This window comes from Dendrobates tinctorius, unplaced genomic scaffold (assembly GCF_039654945.1).
Source record: "Dendrobates tinctorius isolate UK_male_01 unplaced genomic scaffold, ASM3965494v1 ptg000434l, whole genome shotgun sequence".
In the NCBI taxonomy this organism is placed as follows: Eukaryota; Metazoa; Chordata; class Amphibia; order Anura; family Dendrobatidae; genus Dendrobates; species Dendrobates tinctorius.
The window spans coordinates 546,387-564,936 of NW_027362097.1; the positions used below are offsets into that span (position 1 = coordinate 546,387).

General features: G+C 41.3%; 1 protein-coding gene across 1 annotated transcript in view; it reads left to right on the forward strand.

Moving 5' to 3' along the window:
• Positions 1-18,550, forward strand: part of ABCG8 (ATP binding cassette subfamily G member 8) — a 53,740-nt gene that overhangs the window by 9,279 nt on the left and 25,911 nt on the right. The window contains exons 3-9 of the mRNA XM_073564201.1: positions 493-643; positions 1,076-1,314; positions 2,190-2,322; positions 2,818-3,087; positions 6,168-6,330; positions 9,651-9,752; positions 13,150-13,349. Coding sequence (XP_073420302.1) covers positions 493-643; positions 1,076-1,314; positions 2,190-2,322; positions 2,818-3,087; positions 6,168-6,330; positions 9,651-9,752; positions 13,150-13,349 — 1,258 coding nt within the window. The remainder of the gene's footprint in view (positions 1-492; positions 644-1,075; positions 1,315-2,189; positions 2,323-2,817; positions 3,088-6,167; positions 6,331-9,650; positions 9,753-13,149; positions 13,350-18,550) is intronic.

The following is an 18,550-nucleotide window of genomic DNA, read 5'->3' on the forward strand; positions in this document are numbered from 1 at the left end:
ATTAATTTGTAACATTTCCATAACGAAATCCGTAATGAAAAAAAAAAATGTGGATTTGTTATGTTTGTTGCCTTGGCGGATTTTATTTAGGATTTTCTGCTGCCGTTGCCGATTTATCAGATATCACCTTTTTGGACATTTTTAAATTAACAAATGCAAATAAAAATTGTTTCACTTTTTACATTTTTGAAGCTTCTTTGAAAAATTATTTTCATTAGAATATGTTAAAATGTTTATTATTATTTTAAAAGTCATTTATCATTATATTATTATTTGTATTATTAGTGATAATAAAAATAATAATGATGATGATAGCAATGATGAAAATAATACAATAATAACTGACAGCTTTGAAAATAATAATAGAAAATATTATTTAATACTATTATTATTATAATAAATGGCTTCTTTCAAAATAATAATACACATTATTTAATAAATAATAATAATAATAATATAACAATAATTTTATTTTTATTATCCTTCCTCAAGGTGAATTTAAATGCTCAGATTCCTTGGTACGAGAAGTTGGCAGAATTTAAAATGCCATGGAAATGGAATGAAGGTGCCCAGACATCAGCCATGACAAACCTAAATTTGAAAGTCACCAGTGGGCAAATGTTGGCAGTCATCGGAAACTCTGGTACTGATACTCATGAATACTCTACGGCAGCATGGAGGGAGATATCTGCTGAAAAGTATCACAGGGATATTAGAGCGGGGCTTAGATATATTGATGGAAACCAATTTTTAAAGTCCTGGGAAGAAAAGTTTAAAAGTTGTTTAAGTTCCAATAAATAATATTTATCAGCATTTATAGTCTGCAAACAAGGTTTATGTAACCCTCAACCAAAAGTGGAATTCTAGTGAGATAAACAATAATATTTTACCAATCAACATTTCGATAAGAATGCGCATGGTACCTTGGTATTACGGAATCGATCAGTGATTTTAGGGAAGAAGAGCTGAGTAATATAAACATGATAAACTTGTATTTTTGTTGGATTCATACGGAAACCATCATAATATCTGGATTTTCACGGACTGCCCCCCACCCTATTGTCTATCTTTGCAGGTTGTGGGAGGACAACGTTATTGGACATCATAACTTGTAAAGACGAAGGAGGGAAGATTAAATCGGGGCACGTCCTTATTAATGGAAAGCTGACCACCAAGCAGCTGGTAAAGAAGAATGTAGCTCATGTCCGGCAGGATGATCAACTGTTACCGCACCTGACAGTTCGGGAAACGTTGTCATTTATCGCAAAACTCCGACTTCCGAGATCATATTCAGAACAGCAGCGGCAAAAACGGGTGAAGGAAATATTTATACTGTTTAAGAAGTGTTAAAAATGCAAATTGTCTGTTCAGAGAGGAAGTGGACCAGAAATCTAGAGCCACCTTTTGGAAGTAGCAATCCTAAAAGTCAGTATTGACCCTGTAACGAACCTTGCCACATGACTTAGGATAAAAGCCAAACCAGAATTGCAGACAAGTGTTTCAGGGTGTTTGCCCCTCCTCAGCGCAAACAAGAGATCTGATAAAGCTGTAGAAGAGTCTTCTGACTGGGATCAATCTAAGGGGTAACATTTCTCCTTGTGGAGAGTGACATGCCTGACATGCCAGTGTAAGACTTATAGGCCATGCAATGCTAATGAGCCTTGTCACGTGACTTAGGATAAAAGCCAAAACCAAAATCTCAATCTCAATTTGCAGACACTGTTTCAGGGTACTGCCCCTCATCAGGGTAAGTGTGAGACCTGGTTTGGCTGGGTGAGAGGTGTCTAACCGGGATCCAAGGGTTAATTTTTTTCCTTGTCGAGCCTGACATGCAAGGGTGAGGAGACTTTTAAGCCTTACAATGCTCCTTTGGGAAATATGCAAATTGTCTCTTCAAGAGTTTTCTCTCTTCAAGGAATTGCATATTTCCCAGAGGAGCATTGGAAGGCTTAACAGTCTCCTCATCTTGGCATGTCACTCTTCACAAGGAGAAATGTTACCCTTGAGAAATGCTAAAGAGACAAATAGACAGGTACTTTTATAGATTGGTATTACAAACATACATAGATAGACTCAGTAGATAGACAGACATATAGATAGATACACAGACAGACAGACATATAGATTTTGACTGTTTTGTTCAGATTATTTTAATTGAGATTTTATTTTTTATTTTTTTTTAAAAAAAGGTTGAAGACGTCATAGCAGAACTTCGGTTACGGCAATGTGCAAACACGAAAGTAGGAAATGCATACACACGGGGAGTATCTGGTGGAGAAAGGAGAAGAGTGAGCATTGCTGTACAACTTCTGTGGAACCCAGGTAAGATGCCTTACAGTATCCTCTATATGATAGAATAGAAGAATAGTCCTGCATGATAGACAGAGAGAAAGCGAGACACATAGATACAAATTTTGATCAGTTTGGCTTCTACAACATCTATGGTCCGTAGAATGAATTAGCGGTGAATCGTCAGTGGTCTCCTCTGACGGAAGGGTCTTACAACCCTTACCTCTTTTTTTTTTTATAAACCATATATTAAGCAGATTTACGGCCAATTGAAAATTCAGCTTTGTCGTGGTATTAAATCAACTCAAATTGTTCAGTAGAAGAGGCACACACTGGTAACACAGCCATCAGCTGAGCTCACTGATGGATTCACTGTTAACTCATTCTGCAGTCTTCTATGTGCAGTGATACATAGAGGAAGCCAAACAATCTGACGTTTAATCAAATCTTACTGCCATTATGCATAATATAAAGTGAGTAACTATCTAGAAATCGTCTACTATCAGTCTACTCTTTTTTTTTGTGTAGGCATACTGATACTTGATGAGCCGACCTCTGGGCTGGATAGCTTTACAGCACATAACCTTGTGATAACCTTATCTCGGCTGGCTCGGGGAAATCGAATGGTTCTATTGTCCATCCACCAGCCTAGATCCGACATATTCCAGCTCTTCGATTTAGTTCTTCTGTTATCATCTGGAGCCACTATCTACTCTGGAACAGCAAAAGACATGGTTCAGTACTTCTCCTCTATAGGGCATCCCTGCCCCCGATATAGTAACCCTGCAGATTTTTATGGTAAGTTATTTAAGTTACCATGTTAATTAAATATGGGAAAAATTGACATTTGGTCTAATCCAAACAGATCAAATTTCAATGTATTCAGCTAAACTAGAACATGCAGTGTGTCTAATCATGGTCATTGCAATCCAGATTGTCTATTCTGTATGCATAAACAGATATTAATAACAGGCCACACCCCCATGACATCACTATACAAAGCGCAATGCTCTGTGTACTGCAGGCTGAGCCCTGCCTTCTGCATAACAGGCCACACCCCCATGACATCACTATACAAAGCGCAATGCTCTGTGTGCTGCATGCTGAACCCTGCCTTCTGCATAACAGGCAACACTCCCATGATATCACTATACAAAGCGTAATGCTCTGTGTGCTGCATGCTGAGCCCTGCCTCCTGCATAACAGGCCACACCCCCATGACATCACTATACAAAGCGCAATGCTCTGTGTGCTGCAGGCTGAGCCCCGCCTCCTGCATAACAGGCCACACCCCCATGACATACAAATCTCAATGCTCTGTGTGCTGCAGGCTGAGCCCCGCCTCCTGCATAACAGGCCACACCCCCATGACATCACTATACAAAGCGCAATGCTGTGTGCTGCAGGCTGAGCCCCGCCTCCTGCATAACAGGCCACACCCCCATGACATCACTATACAAAGCGCAATGCTCTGTGTGCTGCAGGTTGAGCCCCGCCTCCTGCATAACAGGCCACACCCCCATGACATCACTATACAAAGCACAATGCTCTGTGTGTTGCAGGCTGAGCCCTGCCTCCTGCATAACAGGCCAAACCCCATGACATCACTATACAAAGCGCAATGCTCTGTGTGCTGCAGGTTTAGCCCCGCCTCCTGCATAACAGGCCACACCCCCATGACATCACTATACAAAGCACAATGCTCTGTGTGCTGCAGGCTGAGCCCTGCCTCCTGCATAACAGGCCAAACCCCATGACATCACTATACAAAGCGCAATGCTCTGTGTGCTGCAGGTTGAGCCCCGCCTCCTGCATAACAGGCCACACCCCCATGACATCACTATACAAAGCACAATGCTCTGTGTGCTGCAGGCTGAGCCCTGCCTCCTGCATAACAGGCCAAACCCCATGACATCACTATACAAAGCGCAATGCTCTGTGTGCTGCAGGTTGAGCCCCGCCTCCTGCATAACAGGCCACACCCCCATGACATCACTATACAAAGCGCAATGCTCTGTGTGCTGCAGGCTGAGCCCTGCTTCCTGCATAACAGGCCAAACCCCATGACATCACTATACAAGGCGCAATGCTCTGTGTAGAAAAAAAATACAAGCATGGCTGCTATAGTCATCATTGCAGCCATGCTTGTATTTTTATGAAACAAATAAAGAAAATTCTGGATTTTATTCCATGAGCTGGACTTTCCTTTTTTCTATGAAGTATTTCAAGACGTCAAAGTGGAGACGTGTCCTTGCTCGGATCTTGCTGCAGCACCAATGAGGGGTGAGCTGAACTAAATCTCCTCTTTTCAATGTGCAGTGCTCTGTGTGCTGCAGGCTGAGCCCCGCCTCCTGCTTACAGGGCTGTGCTTTACGGATTGGCTGTGCTCCATTCAAAGCACAGACAGGAAGTTTCTGCACTCTGTGCTTTGAATGGACTGTAGCTGGAAGTTAGGAGGTGGAGGACAGATGACCGCATGTAGCAGCTCAGAAACAAAGCAGAATTTTAACAGCAAGTAAATTGTGACGTTTCTCTATTTTTCATAGTCTTTACAATGCTTTAGCAATCTGTGTTCCCAGAAAAAAACTTTTTTTTTTGGCTCAACATATGCCAATGTGGGTGTGGACATAAACTCCTGTTTTTTCTTAAAAGAACATGATTTTTCGATACTGTGTTGGGAGATGTCTATGCTATACATGTGTCTATGTATACACCAGTGGTTGTGATGTGTATGACAGTCTGTGAAAAGTTTTACTAACATTTCACCACATATTGAAAGGTAAAGATTTGGCATAAAGAAAAAAAAAGATTTAAAGAGGTTGTCCAGTACTTTTACATAGATGGCCTATCATTAGGATAGGTCATCCATGTCTGATCGTCTGGGGTCCAACGCTCGACACCCCCCGATTAGCTGTTACCAGTGTCGGCAGCCGCCAGCTGGATGTACTTACTTGTGGAGCTGGCCGATCAGACATTGATGACCTATTGTAAGGAAAGGCTATCAATGTAAAAGTTGTGGACAACCTCTTCAAAGATAAAAAATATTTAGAAAAAAATTAATTGATGCTAAGTCCTACAAGTCACTCTGGCATTCCTACAATAGGCCCACCGCTACACTGATGCTGCCACCATGTGCCAATCCTTGCACTGGTTTCCATCTGCTACAGAATCCAATTTAAAATTATCACTCTTATGCACAAAGCTCTCCACAGTTCTGCACCACTCTACATCTCCTCCCTCATCTCAGTTTACCACCATACCCGTCCTCTATTCCAGTAGTGACCTATCTCTAATAACCTCTATAATCTGAACTTCCCACTTCCATCTTCAGGACTTCTTTCCTGCTGTACCAATTTTCTGGAATGCGCTATCCCAGAGAATCAGATTTATTCCCAGTAACTATAGTTTCAAGCATGCCCTAAAAATACAGATCCTAGCTGTTGCCTGGTTCATGCAGCATTTTTTGAATGCCCTAATTATTATACTGATGGCTGGACCTTACATGACATGCACTTAGTTTTTACCTTTTTTGTTACTCCTATTTTCTCATAAATTGTAATCTTGTGAGCAGGGCCCTCACTCCTCTTGGAATGTACTGAACTCTCTATTGCCCTGTTATGTCTTTATTACGTCTTTATTATTATGTGCTGAAGATTTCAAAAGAAGCAATCAGTCCATCTTCTCCATGACACCCATGCTGCTGTTACATTGTACTTGGTGCTCGATAACTATATCATATGACAGGTCACTGCTCCCTTCAAGATCAGAACACTTTTTCTCCTGCTGCTTTCACTCATAATTTCATTGGCAACATGAATTAGATCGACTCTCTGGATAAATCATTTATTCTCTTATGTTTCTATTCCCTTTCTTGTCAGTGGATCTCACCAGCATCAACTTCCGAACCAAAGAGGAAGAAATGGAAACCTTAGAGAGGACAAAGTCGCTAGCAGAGATTTTTTGGGATAAAGTAAAAAACTCTGATGATTTCCTATGGAAAGTTAATGATGGGAATCGGGAACTTCCAACCAGTGAGACAAGGTACGTGTCTACAGGTATACCGGATGACAGGACTTATCAAAAAGTTTGTTTCGAAGAGTTCTTTCACATTGCGTTTTTCCACCTGTTCATTGGTTCCGTTGGGGCTTACTTCCGAACGCCCCGCAAAACGGGATTTGGGCCATAGACTATGATGGTGATGACAGAGTGAACAAGTGCTATGATGTTTTTTTTAATCAATTAAAGGTCCAAAATACAATTAAATGTGCCATAAACAATGATATCAAACCCATCCGTTACACCATGATTGCCTAGGCAGGTGAAATAGAAAAAGCACAATTCCAAAAAACTATTGTAAAAATAATTTTTATTAATACAACAATTAAAAAACATCTAATGAACAAACAAGGCAACCTCCATTGTGGGACACAAAAAAGGCTAATCACCCCTTTAAACACATTATGTACAGTTGTGTCCAAAAGTATTGACACCCCTGCAATTCTGTCAGATAATACTCGGTTTCTTCCTGAAAATGATTGCAAACAAATTCTTTGGTATTATTATCTTCATTAAATTTGTCTTAAATGAAAAAACACAAAAAGAATTGTCCTAAAGCCAAATTGGATATAATTCCACACCAAACATAAAAAAAGAGGGTGGACAAAAGTATTGGCACTGTTCGAAAAATCATGTGATGCTTCTCTAATTTGTGTAATTAACAGCACCTGTAACTTACCTGTGGCACCTAACAGATGTTGGCAATAACTAAATCACACTTGCAGCCAGTTGACATGGATTAAAGTTGACTCAACCTCTGTCCTGTGTCCTTGTGTGTACCACATTGAGCATGGAGAAAAGAAAGAAGAGCAAAGAACTGTCTGAGGACTTGAGAAACCAGATTGTGAGGAAGCATGAGCAATCTCAAGGCTACAAGTCCATCTCCAAAGACCTGAATGTTCCTGTGTCTACCGTGCACAGTGTCATCAAGAAGTTTAAAGTCCATGGCACTGTGGCTAACCTCCCTAGATGTGGACGGAAAAGAAAAATTGACAAGAGATTTCAACGCAAGATTGTGCGGATGTTGGATAAAGAACCTCGACTAACATCCAAACAAGTTCAAGCTGCCCTGCAGTCCGCGGGTACAACAGTGTCAACCCGTACTATCCTTCGGCATCTGAATGAAAAGGGACTGTATGGTAGGAGACCCAGGAAGACCCCACTTCTTACCCCAAGACATAAAAAAGCCAGGCTGGAGTTTGCCAAAACTTACCTGAAAAAGCCTAAAACGTTTTGGAAGAATGTTCTCTGGTCAGATGAGACAAAAGTAGAGCTTTTTGGGCAAAGGCATCAACATAGAGTTTACAGGAGAAAAAAAGAGGCATTCAAAGAAAAGAACACGGTCCCTACAGTCAAACATGGCGGAGGTTCCCTGATGTTTTGGGGTTACTTTGCTGCCTCTGGCACTGGACTGCTTGACCGTGTGCATGGCATTATGAAGTCAGAAGACTACCAACAAATTTTGCAGCATAATGTAGGGCCCAGTATGAGAAAGCTGGGTCTCCCTCAGAGGTCATGGGTCTTCCAGCAGGACAATGACCCAAAACACACTTCAAAAAGCACTAGAAAATGGTTTGAGAGAAAGCACTGGAGACTTCTAAGGTGGCCAGCAATGAGTCCAGACCTGAATCCCATAGAACACCTGTGGAGAGATCTAAAAATGGCAGTTTGGAGAAGGCACCCTTCTAATATCAGGGACCTGGAGCAGTTTGCCAAAGAATGGTCTAAAATTCTAGCAGAGCATTGTAAGATACTCATTGATGGTTACCGGAAGCGGTTGGTCGCAGTTATTTTGGCTAAAGGTTCTGCAACCAAGTATTAGGCTGAGGGTGCCAATACTTTTGTCTGGCCCATTTTTGGAGTTTTGTGTGAAATGATCAATGTTTTGCTTTTTGCTTCATTCTCTTTTGTGTTTTTTCATTTAAGACAAATTAAATGAAGATAATAATACCAAAGAATTTGTGTTTGCAATCATTTTCAGGAAGAAACTGAGTATTATCTGTCAGAATTGCAGGGGTGTCAATACTTTTGGCCACAACTGTATGAGCTACAGGTAAAGATAAATTGACAGTATCTACTGCCTATATTTGCTGTTCAGAAATGAACCACCGTGCACTATTAAATGCGCTTCAATTAAGCTGGAATCATTAAAGCTCGGCTTCAGCCATAGCTTATATATACCGCTACAAACAAATAGCACAACGTAAATAGTGCGCCAGTGATATGAGTAAAAATAACTCAAAGGCAATCTCACCTAGCTCTCAAACATATGTGGAATGAATGCCGTGTCCCTCACCCCAACGCGCGTTTCGTCCTCTTCTTCAAGGGGAGTGTCAGGGAAGAGGGAGAGTGGGTATTTAAATAGTCCTTCCACCAATGAGATTTTCACTCCATATCACCTGTTTTTTCTGAATGCACTGTTGGGGCAAAGAATTCCAGAGGATGGGGGATATTCGGGAGAAGTCTTGGAGGCGGTTGGGGGAGGAGCGAATAAGTGTGGAAGAGAGAAGGAGGTCTAGGGAGGACTGGAGATTACGTGAGGGAAGATATCGGGAGATTAGTTCAGAGATGTATGGAGGAGACAGGTTATAGATGGCCTTATAGGTCAGTGTTAGTAATCTGAACTGGATACGCTGAGGGAATGGAAGCCAGTGAAAGGATTTGCAGAGGGGAGTAGTGGAGGAGTAGCGAGGAGAGAGATGAATTAGACAGGCAGCAGAGTTAAGGATGAATTGGAGAAGTGAGAGGGTATCAGCAGGAAGACCACAGAAAAGGATGTTGCAGTAGTCGAGGCGGGAGATGTTGAGGGTATGCACAACCATTTTAGCAGATTGAGGGTTGATGAAAGGACAGCTTCTGGAAATATTTTTGAGCTTGAGGTGACAGGAGGTGGTGAGAGCTTGGATGTACGGTTTGAAGGACAAGGCAGAGTCAAGGGTTACTCCGAGGCAGTGGACTTCCGGTACGGGGAATGCGTGATGTCGTTAATTGTGATAGGTTGGGTAAGGAAGATCTGTAAGATGGGGAAAGATGAGTTCAGATTTGTCCACATTTGAGTTTGAGGAAGCGAGAGTAGAAGGGGGATATGGCTGATAGACACTCCGGGATTCTGGACAGCAGAGAGGTGACGTCTGGGTCAGAGAGGTAGAATTATCCACATATACAATTTTTAACTTAAAATCCAATGTTGCTACAAGGCTTCTGCTGCATAAAGAATCCACCTAAGAGACATGATAATATGTATCTCATAATAAGGAATAAACTTTATATTGTTCTCTTCTCCCTCTTTTTTTTCATATTGTCAGTGTTAACATGCCAGCTACTCCTCTGGAAAAGGCAATCAAGATAGATGCAAATGAAGTAGATGAGCTGCCTAAAGGTCTTCATCAATTTTCAGTATTATTAAAGTAAGTTCTACTAATGATAAATCTAACAATAGATAACAACTTCTCACCTAAAGGGGTATTCACATCTCAAAGATCCTTATAGTAGCATTTATTAGTTGTTGTAATAATAAAAATATTAGCAAATACCTCCAGTTATCAATGCAGTATAGTTCTTCTGATTAGCTATGTCACTTACATCTAGTGCATGCATTGCAGTAGTCTAGGTATCCATGCCTATGACCACTGATATAGTGACAGTTAGTTGTTAGTGGTCGTAACCATGGATACCTAAGCTACAGTAATGCTCTGCACATGGGGTAAGCGATATAGCAAATCAGAAGAACTATACTACATTTCTATTTGGAGGTATTTGCTAATATTATTATTAATAAATCTACTACATATTGGGATAGGAACTTGGAGATGGGAATTCCCACTTAATTTTCCTGACAACTACATTTTATAGCCGAAATATAGGTTAATCATTGGTTACCCCTCAGAATAGATGTCCCTTACCTTTTGTTGACAATGTTTAAAGATGACCTGTTACTTTTTATATACCGTATTTTTTCAGACTATTTTTCAGACCTTACCATAAGATGTACCTCAGATTTAGACAACAGAAAGTAGGAAAAACAATTTTTTATATTAATTAAAGGGAATCTGTCACCCCTGGGATGTATACAGGCATACAGTTAATAGAACTGTTAAACTACTTCTACCTGTATGCCTCATATTAGCTGTCTTGTTGTGGAGAAATGTTATATTTTGGCTTTATTCTAATGATTTCTTCCAGGCTCCGGGGCGTGCGGTGCCTGGAAGAAATCCCTGCTTCCTCTCCTCATTATAATACTTACCCCTCCTATGCACTCCCTCAGAAATACATACCTCATCCTCCCTTCTACGGGCACTGCATTCAGGGATCTTCTGTGCAGGTGCCGGCGAGTCACTGTGACCTCCGGCGTGCGCGCTGATATACTTTCCCCACTTCCTTCCTGCATAGTCATCGCTAGGAACTATGTGTACATAGCAATGACTATGCAGGGATGAAGTGGAGAGAGCACCTTACTGGCGCACACACTGGAAGTCACTGGAGCGGAAGTTGCCGGCGCCTGCGCAGAAGATCGATGAATGCAGGCCCCAAAGAAGGGAGGATGAGCTATGAATTTCTGAGGGAGTGTAGGGTGCAGGCACAGCATTCTGGGGCCGTAACTGACTTGTATGGGAGGGGGGTAGTATTGTAATGAGGACAGGAGGCAAGGATTTCTTCCAGGCACCGCACGCCCCGGAGCCTGGAAAAAATAATTGGCATAAACACAGAATATAACATTTCTCCACAACAGGACCGTTAATATGAGGCATACAGGTGGGACTAGTGTAACATTTCTATTACCTATATGCCCATATTAATAGGTCATATATGTCCCGGGGGGGGTGACAGGCTCCCCTTAAATATTCCCTGGTTGAGTAAAGTGGAGGGGACATTATCACTAATTTAAATGCACTCAGGTATAATGGGATTGTAATAGATCTAGTGTTAGTGTTTCTCTTCAGTGTGTATTATACACACAGCTCTGCTACATATGCACATTTAGACACACACAGCTCTGCTACATATCCACATGTAGATACACACAGCACTGCTACATAAAGTATGCACATATGAACACACACAGCTTGCTACATGCACATATAGACACACAGCTCTGCTACATGCACATTTACATAGACACAGCTCTGCTACATGCACATTTACATACACACACTATACATTACAACATCTTGCAATTCCTTCCAGGCATGTGACTGCTCACATCATCTGAAAGGTGATTGAGCTAGTCAGGTGAAAGGTCCTTCTGCTGCTCAGGACATGCCGCCTCTCTGCTGCTCCTGGTAAGTGCTCTTCACCGATCACATAGACCTGTGTAGGGCAGAAGGAGCAGGAGCAGTTCTTTTTGTGATCTGGGAGGCTGCTGTGTCTGCGTTCTCCTTCATGACAGGAAGCTGCCTCTAGGCTCTAAAATGTGCTCACTTTTTTAGCAATAGTGTTTCTTGCTAAAAAGTGTGTCTTATAGTCCGAAAAGTATGGTACATGGAACATTTACCTGGTATAGATGCCGCTTTTTTACTGAATTTGGAATTGTATGTTTTTTGTTCCTGTCACTCCATTCCTGAGACATGGCCTGCTGTTCTCTGTCTAAATTTAATTTTTATATCCAACTGAGCATGATCATTAAGAGGACTCCTGTAAAGAAGAGTTGTGGACTATGTCCTCTTGGTTAAATAAACTAAAGGCCCCGTCACACATAGCGACTTACCAGAGATCCCGACAACGATATCAACGTGTCAGGATCGCTGGTGAATCGCTATGTAATCGCTGGTGAGCTGTCACACAGACAGCTTCACCAGCGATTAGCACAGCGAAGTCTCGCGGTCATTCTTGCAAAGGATTACTGGGACCAGAGCGTGGAGAGAGGCGGGAATGCTGCGCGGGACGTCGGAAGGTGAGAATAGTAATTTTTTTTTTTTTTTTATTATTTTATCGCTGATCGCTGGTCTCCCGCCTGTCACACACAGCGATGCGTCCTGGCCAGCGGGAGATCAGCGACGAAAGAAATGTCCAGAGGTTTCCCAGAGCGATCAGCGATACCGGCAGGGGGGGCCGGTCGCTGATTGCTGTCACACACAGCGATCTCGCTGGTGAGATCGCTGTTGTGTCACAAAACTTGTGACTCAGCAGCGATCTCGCTAGCAAGATCGCTATGTGTGACGGGGCCTTAAGATTCATGAGGACAGTGGTCTTTACATATATACAGTATATGGCACGTGACAGTTTCTTCTTAAGGTCTCCAATTTTTCACAATATAAATCCAATACATCGTCATAGCATGCTAACAAAACCCTAGTGAGACTACAAAACACCTCACAACCATCACAACCACTGGGTGGTCCTTCGCGGACACATATAGCATACGGTAAATACCTCACAACCGAGTACTATGAAATTATATTTTTTGAAATAACTAGTAAAATAATGCCTCATATATTGGTATTTTGTATTCTGTGAATAGATAGAAGAATGTTGTATTTTGTGAAGTCCTCATGATTAGAGTTGGACTGGGCTTCCTAGGAACCCCCATATACACAGTGCATGTGCATGTCTAATCTTTGCTATTATCATTGTAGACATTTCAAAAATCAATACAGTGTAAAAGGTTACTTTTCATTAACCCATAAAACATGGACCCCAAGGATAAGCGATTGGCCCTAAAGTGACCTCCAAAGATGGTTGTCTTCTGGAAGACATGGTAGCCATTGACATTCCTGATATTAATGTGTATACCAATGTAATAAAATAGCTCCACCAGTCAGTATACTGGGTGATAATAAAAGTATTGGGGTTGTCTGTTTTCCTCAGCCGCCATGTATCTAATGACTTCCGGGATCTTACCACTTTACTAATCCATGGTGTTGAGGCTTTATTAATGGCGCTGTTAATTGGATTCTTATATTATGGGCAAGGAGGAAATCAGCTCTCTATACAAGACACAATTGCCTTACTTTTCATGAAAGGCTCACTAACTCCTTTTGCCGTTGTCCTAGATGTGGTTGCCAAATGTAAGTACTTTACTTTTTTATGTTTTGTTATCTCTATTTATATACTCATAGATCAAGATTTACATAGTTTTTTTGTTTTTTGTTTATTTTCTCATAATACTTTAAAATTATATTTTTTATTTGCTTTATTCCCTGATATGTACTACTTATCTGTTGGCTGCTGGGTCCTGGCACTCCCAAGGGTCACTCGAACTAAGGAGAAAAATCGAATAGGTTATGCTTGTGCATGAGCAGTAAAGTGCAATAGCTGAAAAGTCCACGGGTCAGTTTATGGCCCTGGCTGCACTAGGCAGAGGGTTGTATACATGATTTTTTATTTTTTCTGGACAGTTTATAAAAAAAAACAAAATCACGGGCAACCAACATTTTAATGGGCACATTGGAATACCATCATAAATCATTAAAACATTATCTAATGTACTGTATTTCTACAACCCATAATTCAGATACATTAGCTGCATTCACTGGACCCTGTAAAATGATGATAATTACAGTGATACAAATCTTTACGAATTTCTCCAGCCTCAAAAAATCATGAACACGTCATATTTTGTTTGTTAAGAACATGGTATAAAAAAGTACCTTATTTTTATAGACTGTCCAGGAATTTCAGGTTAGCGGTCAACCCAGACTTGGGCAAAAGTTAATCTTACTGTCCAGTGATTAGGTGGAGGCTCCCCAAAATACACATTACTCACCAAAGGTTAAAGAGTTAAACATTCTATGAAAGGCTAAACCAATATACAGTGACGAGCCAAAGGGTAACAATGTTTTGAACGTTTGACTTTCAGGCTCCGTATCTCACCATCCCCTACTGTTTCGAGCGTGAGACTACCATCGTTTCATAGATAATCATCTTGGATATCTCATTGGTAAATTTGACTTGCATCTATTTAGCATATGATTAGTTATGCAGATTCTTGTCATGTCACTGCATTGTTACTGTTTTGCTCATTATTGTGGAAAAATCTTTTTCCTCCTGTAAACTACAAAATACAACCTGTTCTCACATTCCCTAACAGCTCGATGTGTTATTAGGTTGATTCCCAAGTGAAAGGTCACTGGTTCAAATCGAGGAGCAGCCATGAAGATTTCCCAAATAGAGAGAAACAGCATTATCCAGCTCATCAATAGCAGGTCCCTGGCCAAGAAAATTGTCAAATTGCATCATATGAGCGTCATGACAGTTGGAAGAATATAAAATGAAGTTCTCCTATACATTCAAAAGCCAAGAGGTGGGCGTCCAGACAAAATATCGAAGTCAGCTCATCACAAGGTCTGTCAGTTCTGGCGGGGCAAACACGGCAGTGGAGGTGGCTCGTATGCTTCGTGAGACCACAGACGTCCATACAAACACCATGTAACGCACATTACACAAGTCTGGAATGGTGGCTCAAAAAAAGACATAAAAGTCTCGACAAGAAGCGTCGGCTCGAGTTTGCAAAAAAGTACAAAAAGTGGACTGTAGAAGATTGAAAATGGATAATTTGGAGCAATGAGTCGAAAATCAATAGACTAGGCTTTGATGGGTGCAGTTGGGTCTGGAAGAAACAAGGGAAAAAGGGGCTAATGGATCGAGAAATTGCAGTAACTGTCAAGTTCGGTGGAGGAAGCCTGATTATATGGGGTTGTTTCACAGCCATATGCATTGGATACTTGGCCAGGATCGATGGTGGTCTCAATGCTGAACTATACGTGAGTATCCTACAATACCAGTTACTTTGTATACTTGAATACTATGGGTAAGAAAAGGACGACATAGTGTTCAGGATGACAAACTGAAGCATACGTCAAGATGGGCAAAGAAATAGTTCGGTGACAATGAAGTAGAGGTGCTGCATTGACCCCTACAGTCCCCAGACCTCAATCCAGTCGAACACTTGTGGGTAGAGTTGAAGAAGAAACAGTATACATACCCGAGTGACTCGACCAGTATGCACCAACTTTGGGAACATGTAGAAGAGACATGGAGTCTGATTTCGATTGAGACATGTTTGAATCTGATTGAGAGCTGCCCAGAAGGATTGAAAGCCAAAAGTAGATTTACAAAGTACTAACAAAGCAATAAAAAGTAAAATTTAGATCTTTAGGAGCAAAACAGTAACAATGCAGTGACATGACAAGAATCTGCATAACTAATCACAAGCTTAATATTTTATTATTATTATTTATTATTATAATAGCGCCATTTATTACATGGCACTTTACATGTGAGGAGGGGTGTACATAATACATACAAGTACAGTAATCTTAAATAATACAAGTCATGATTGGTACAGGATGAGAGAGGACCCTGCCCGCGAGGGCTCACAATCTACAATCTATTTGCAAGTTAAATTTATGTATGAGACTAGCTGAAGAGCCCGGCGTTGCCTGGGCATAGTAACTAACTGTGGCTAGATATAGCAAAATACACTCAGCTTTATATATAGATATGTATGTATATATCGTATATAATCGAGTATAAGCCGACCCGAGTATAAGCCAAGGCACCTAATTTTTCCACAAAAAACTGGGTAAGCTTATTGACTCGAGTATAAGTCGGGTATGCATTGTCCCCTCATCCCTGTCCTGGTATGAATGGCTCCCCCCGTCCCTGTCCTTGTATGCTTGGCTCCCCCTGTCCCTGTCCTTGTATGCTTGGCTCTCCCATCGCTATCCTGGTCTGCATGGCTCCCCCCGTCCCTGTCCTTGTATGCTTGGCTCCCCCATCCCTGTCCTTGTATGCTTGGCTCTCCCGTCGCTATCCTGGTCTGCATGGCTCCCCCCGTCCCTGTCCTTGTATGCTTGGCTCCCCCCGTCCCTGTCCCTGTCCTTGTATGCTTGGCTCTCCCGTCGCTATCCTGGTCTGCATGGCTCCCCCATCCCTGTCCTGGTATGCATGGCTCCCCCCATCGTTGTCTTGGTATGCATGGCTCCTCCATCCCTGTCCTTGTATGCATGGCTCCTTATCCCCTATCATTGTATGCATGTTTCCTATTAAAAAATACAAACATCCTACTCACCTTTCTGCACGCACTCACAGCATTTCATTCTGGCGCCTGCAGCTTTTCCTGCCAAGCAATCACGTGGCCCTGCTCATTAAGGTATTGAATATTCATTCCACACTTATGGGACTTGAGAGGCGTGCATATTCATTACCTTAATGAGCGGGGCCACGTGATTGCTCGGCACGCAGGAAGGTGAGTAGGAGGCCTTCTGGAAGCGGGCTGCTGCGGGTGTAATTGTGCGCGTTATAAGATAAATAAATATTCATTTCTCTTTAGCCGTGGGCACAGTTACAGCCACAGGCTCCTGCCTCTGTGACCCGCTGCTCCGCAGCTTCCCCTCCGCCTCTGGGACAATTGGCTCGTGTATAAGCCGAGGAGGGTTATAAAAAGCCTGGCTGTCGGTTCATCTGTGAACCCCAGTATGTCTGAAGAGCAAATTCCTTAATTGATGTAAAAAGACATAAATCCATAAGATACATTCATTCCTGCAATGAGAGTGTCAAAATTTTCATAAATTTGTGCTCAGAGACTCTTCTGTCTCTCTGAGACTTGAAATTACCTTTTAATACAAGTAATTTAATGTCCATCATGCTATGACCAGGGATACAAAAATGTTTTGTCACAGGTAGATCCATTCTTTTTTCTCTTATTGTGTAACGATGAGCATTCAGCCTTGTTCTAAGCTTTTGCCCTGTCTCCCCCACATACAGACCCCCCAGTTGGACATTTAGTACAAATAATTAAGTACACCACATTAGATGTGATGCAGCTGAAAGTACCTGGGATCTTGTAGTCCTGATGTGAGTTGGGGATCTTTATCTTGTCCATGGTCATTATAAATGGACAGGTTTTCCATTTTTTTCTGGTTGCAAGGAAAGGTTCCTGCAGCTGTTGGGGAGGACACTCTCATTGCAGGAATGACTGTGGATGGATTTATGTCTTTTTACATCAATTAACGAATTTGGTCTTCAGACCTTCTGGGGTCATCACACAACACAGAACCAGCCCCAGTCAGAGGGCAATAAAATTTTCACACTACTTATCTATGAACTGTTCCAATATTTATGTTTAACCCTCTCCCGTAATGATAGTTCTGCTTCACATCACTTGTCTTATCTATTGCGTTATTGCTGTGCTGTGTTGTGTATAAATATGTGATTCTTCAGATGTTGTATTAGTCTATGCCTGATGAAGAGACCTGAGTAGTCTCGAAAACTTGCAATGTGTTACCATCTATTCAGTTAGCCATTAAAAGGTATCGACCACTGAGGACTCTCAATTCTAAATATTCTTATAAAATGATCGTAGTCTCACATTCGAAGCAGTTGTGGATGGTGAGATATGGAGCCTGAAAGTCAAATGTTCAAAACATTGTTACCCTTTTGCTTGTCACTGAAAAATAAAAAGGGGGAAATAATAGAAAGAACTGACAATTATAATTATTAAGTTCTGTCTTAATTCTTTGAGGGTCGAGAAACAATGTAAAGGCTCACAAAGCTCCGACCCCCATCTATGGGAATACATCTTTATTCCCCAAATCATACTCACCACTAATTAAGTAAATGTGCAGTTTATGAACTGACGGTGAGGTGGTAAAGGGAGAATTAAAGAATATTAAATAGTTCATTGTCCTTTAATTTACTTGAAAAACACATGTTCATCTGGTTATTCTTTGAAGCTGCATAAACCAGGCATAGGTGTCACCGATATCTCTCTCTCATCTGTCCCCTGAGCTCTGGTTCCTGCTACTCCCATACTCCAATCTGTATTAAATATTCAAAATTAGCTTAAAAGGTTTGTGTCTTTACAAAATTCATCATGTGGATGCCAAATGTGTAGAAACATATTACCTTTCCACCACAAAGCAGTACATGCAGTATATCCTATTGGCAGAAGTAGGACATGTATTGTAGGGAACTTGTCACCAGGAAAATACAGCCCAATGTACCGTAGAGGCGACATGTTATAAAACAGGAAAAGTTGAACAGATTGATTTTTTGATTCTGTAGAACTTGTTTATTCTTTTTTTAAATCCCTGCTCATTCTAGGCTTAGGAGTCCAGTGGGCAGAGTCACGTCCCAAATCCAGAATGAGAGGAGATTAAAATGAATAAAATACAACACAGACTTTGAAATTGGAGAATAAAATCAAAATGGTGTTACACTTTATAGATAAAAAACTAGAATATTTGCTAATTAGAAACACATTTTG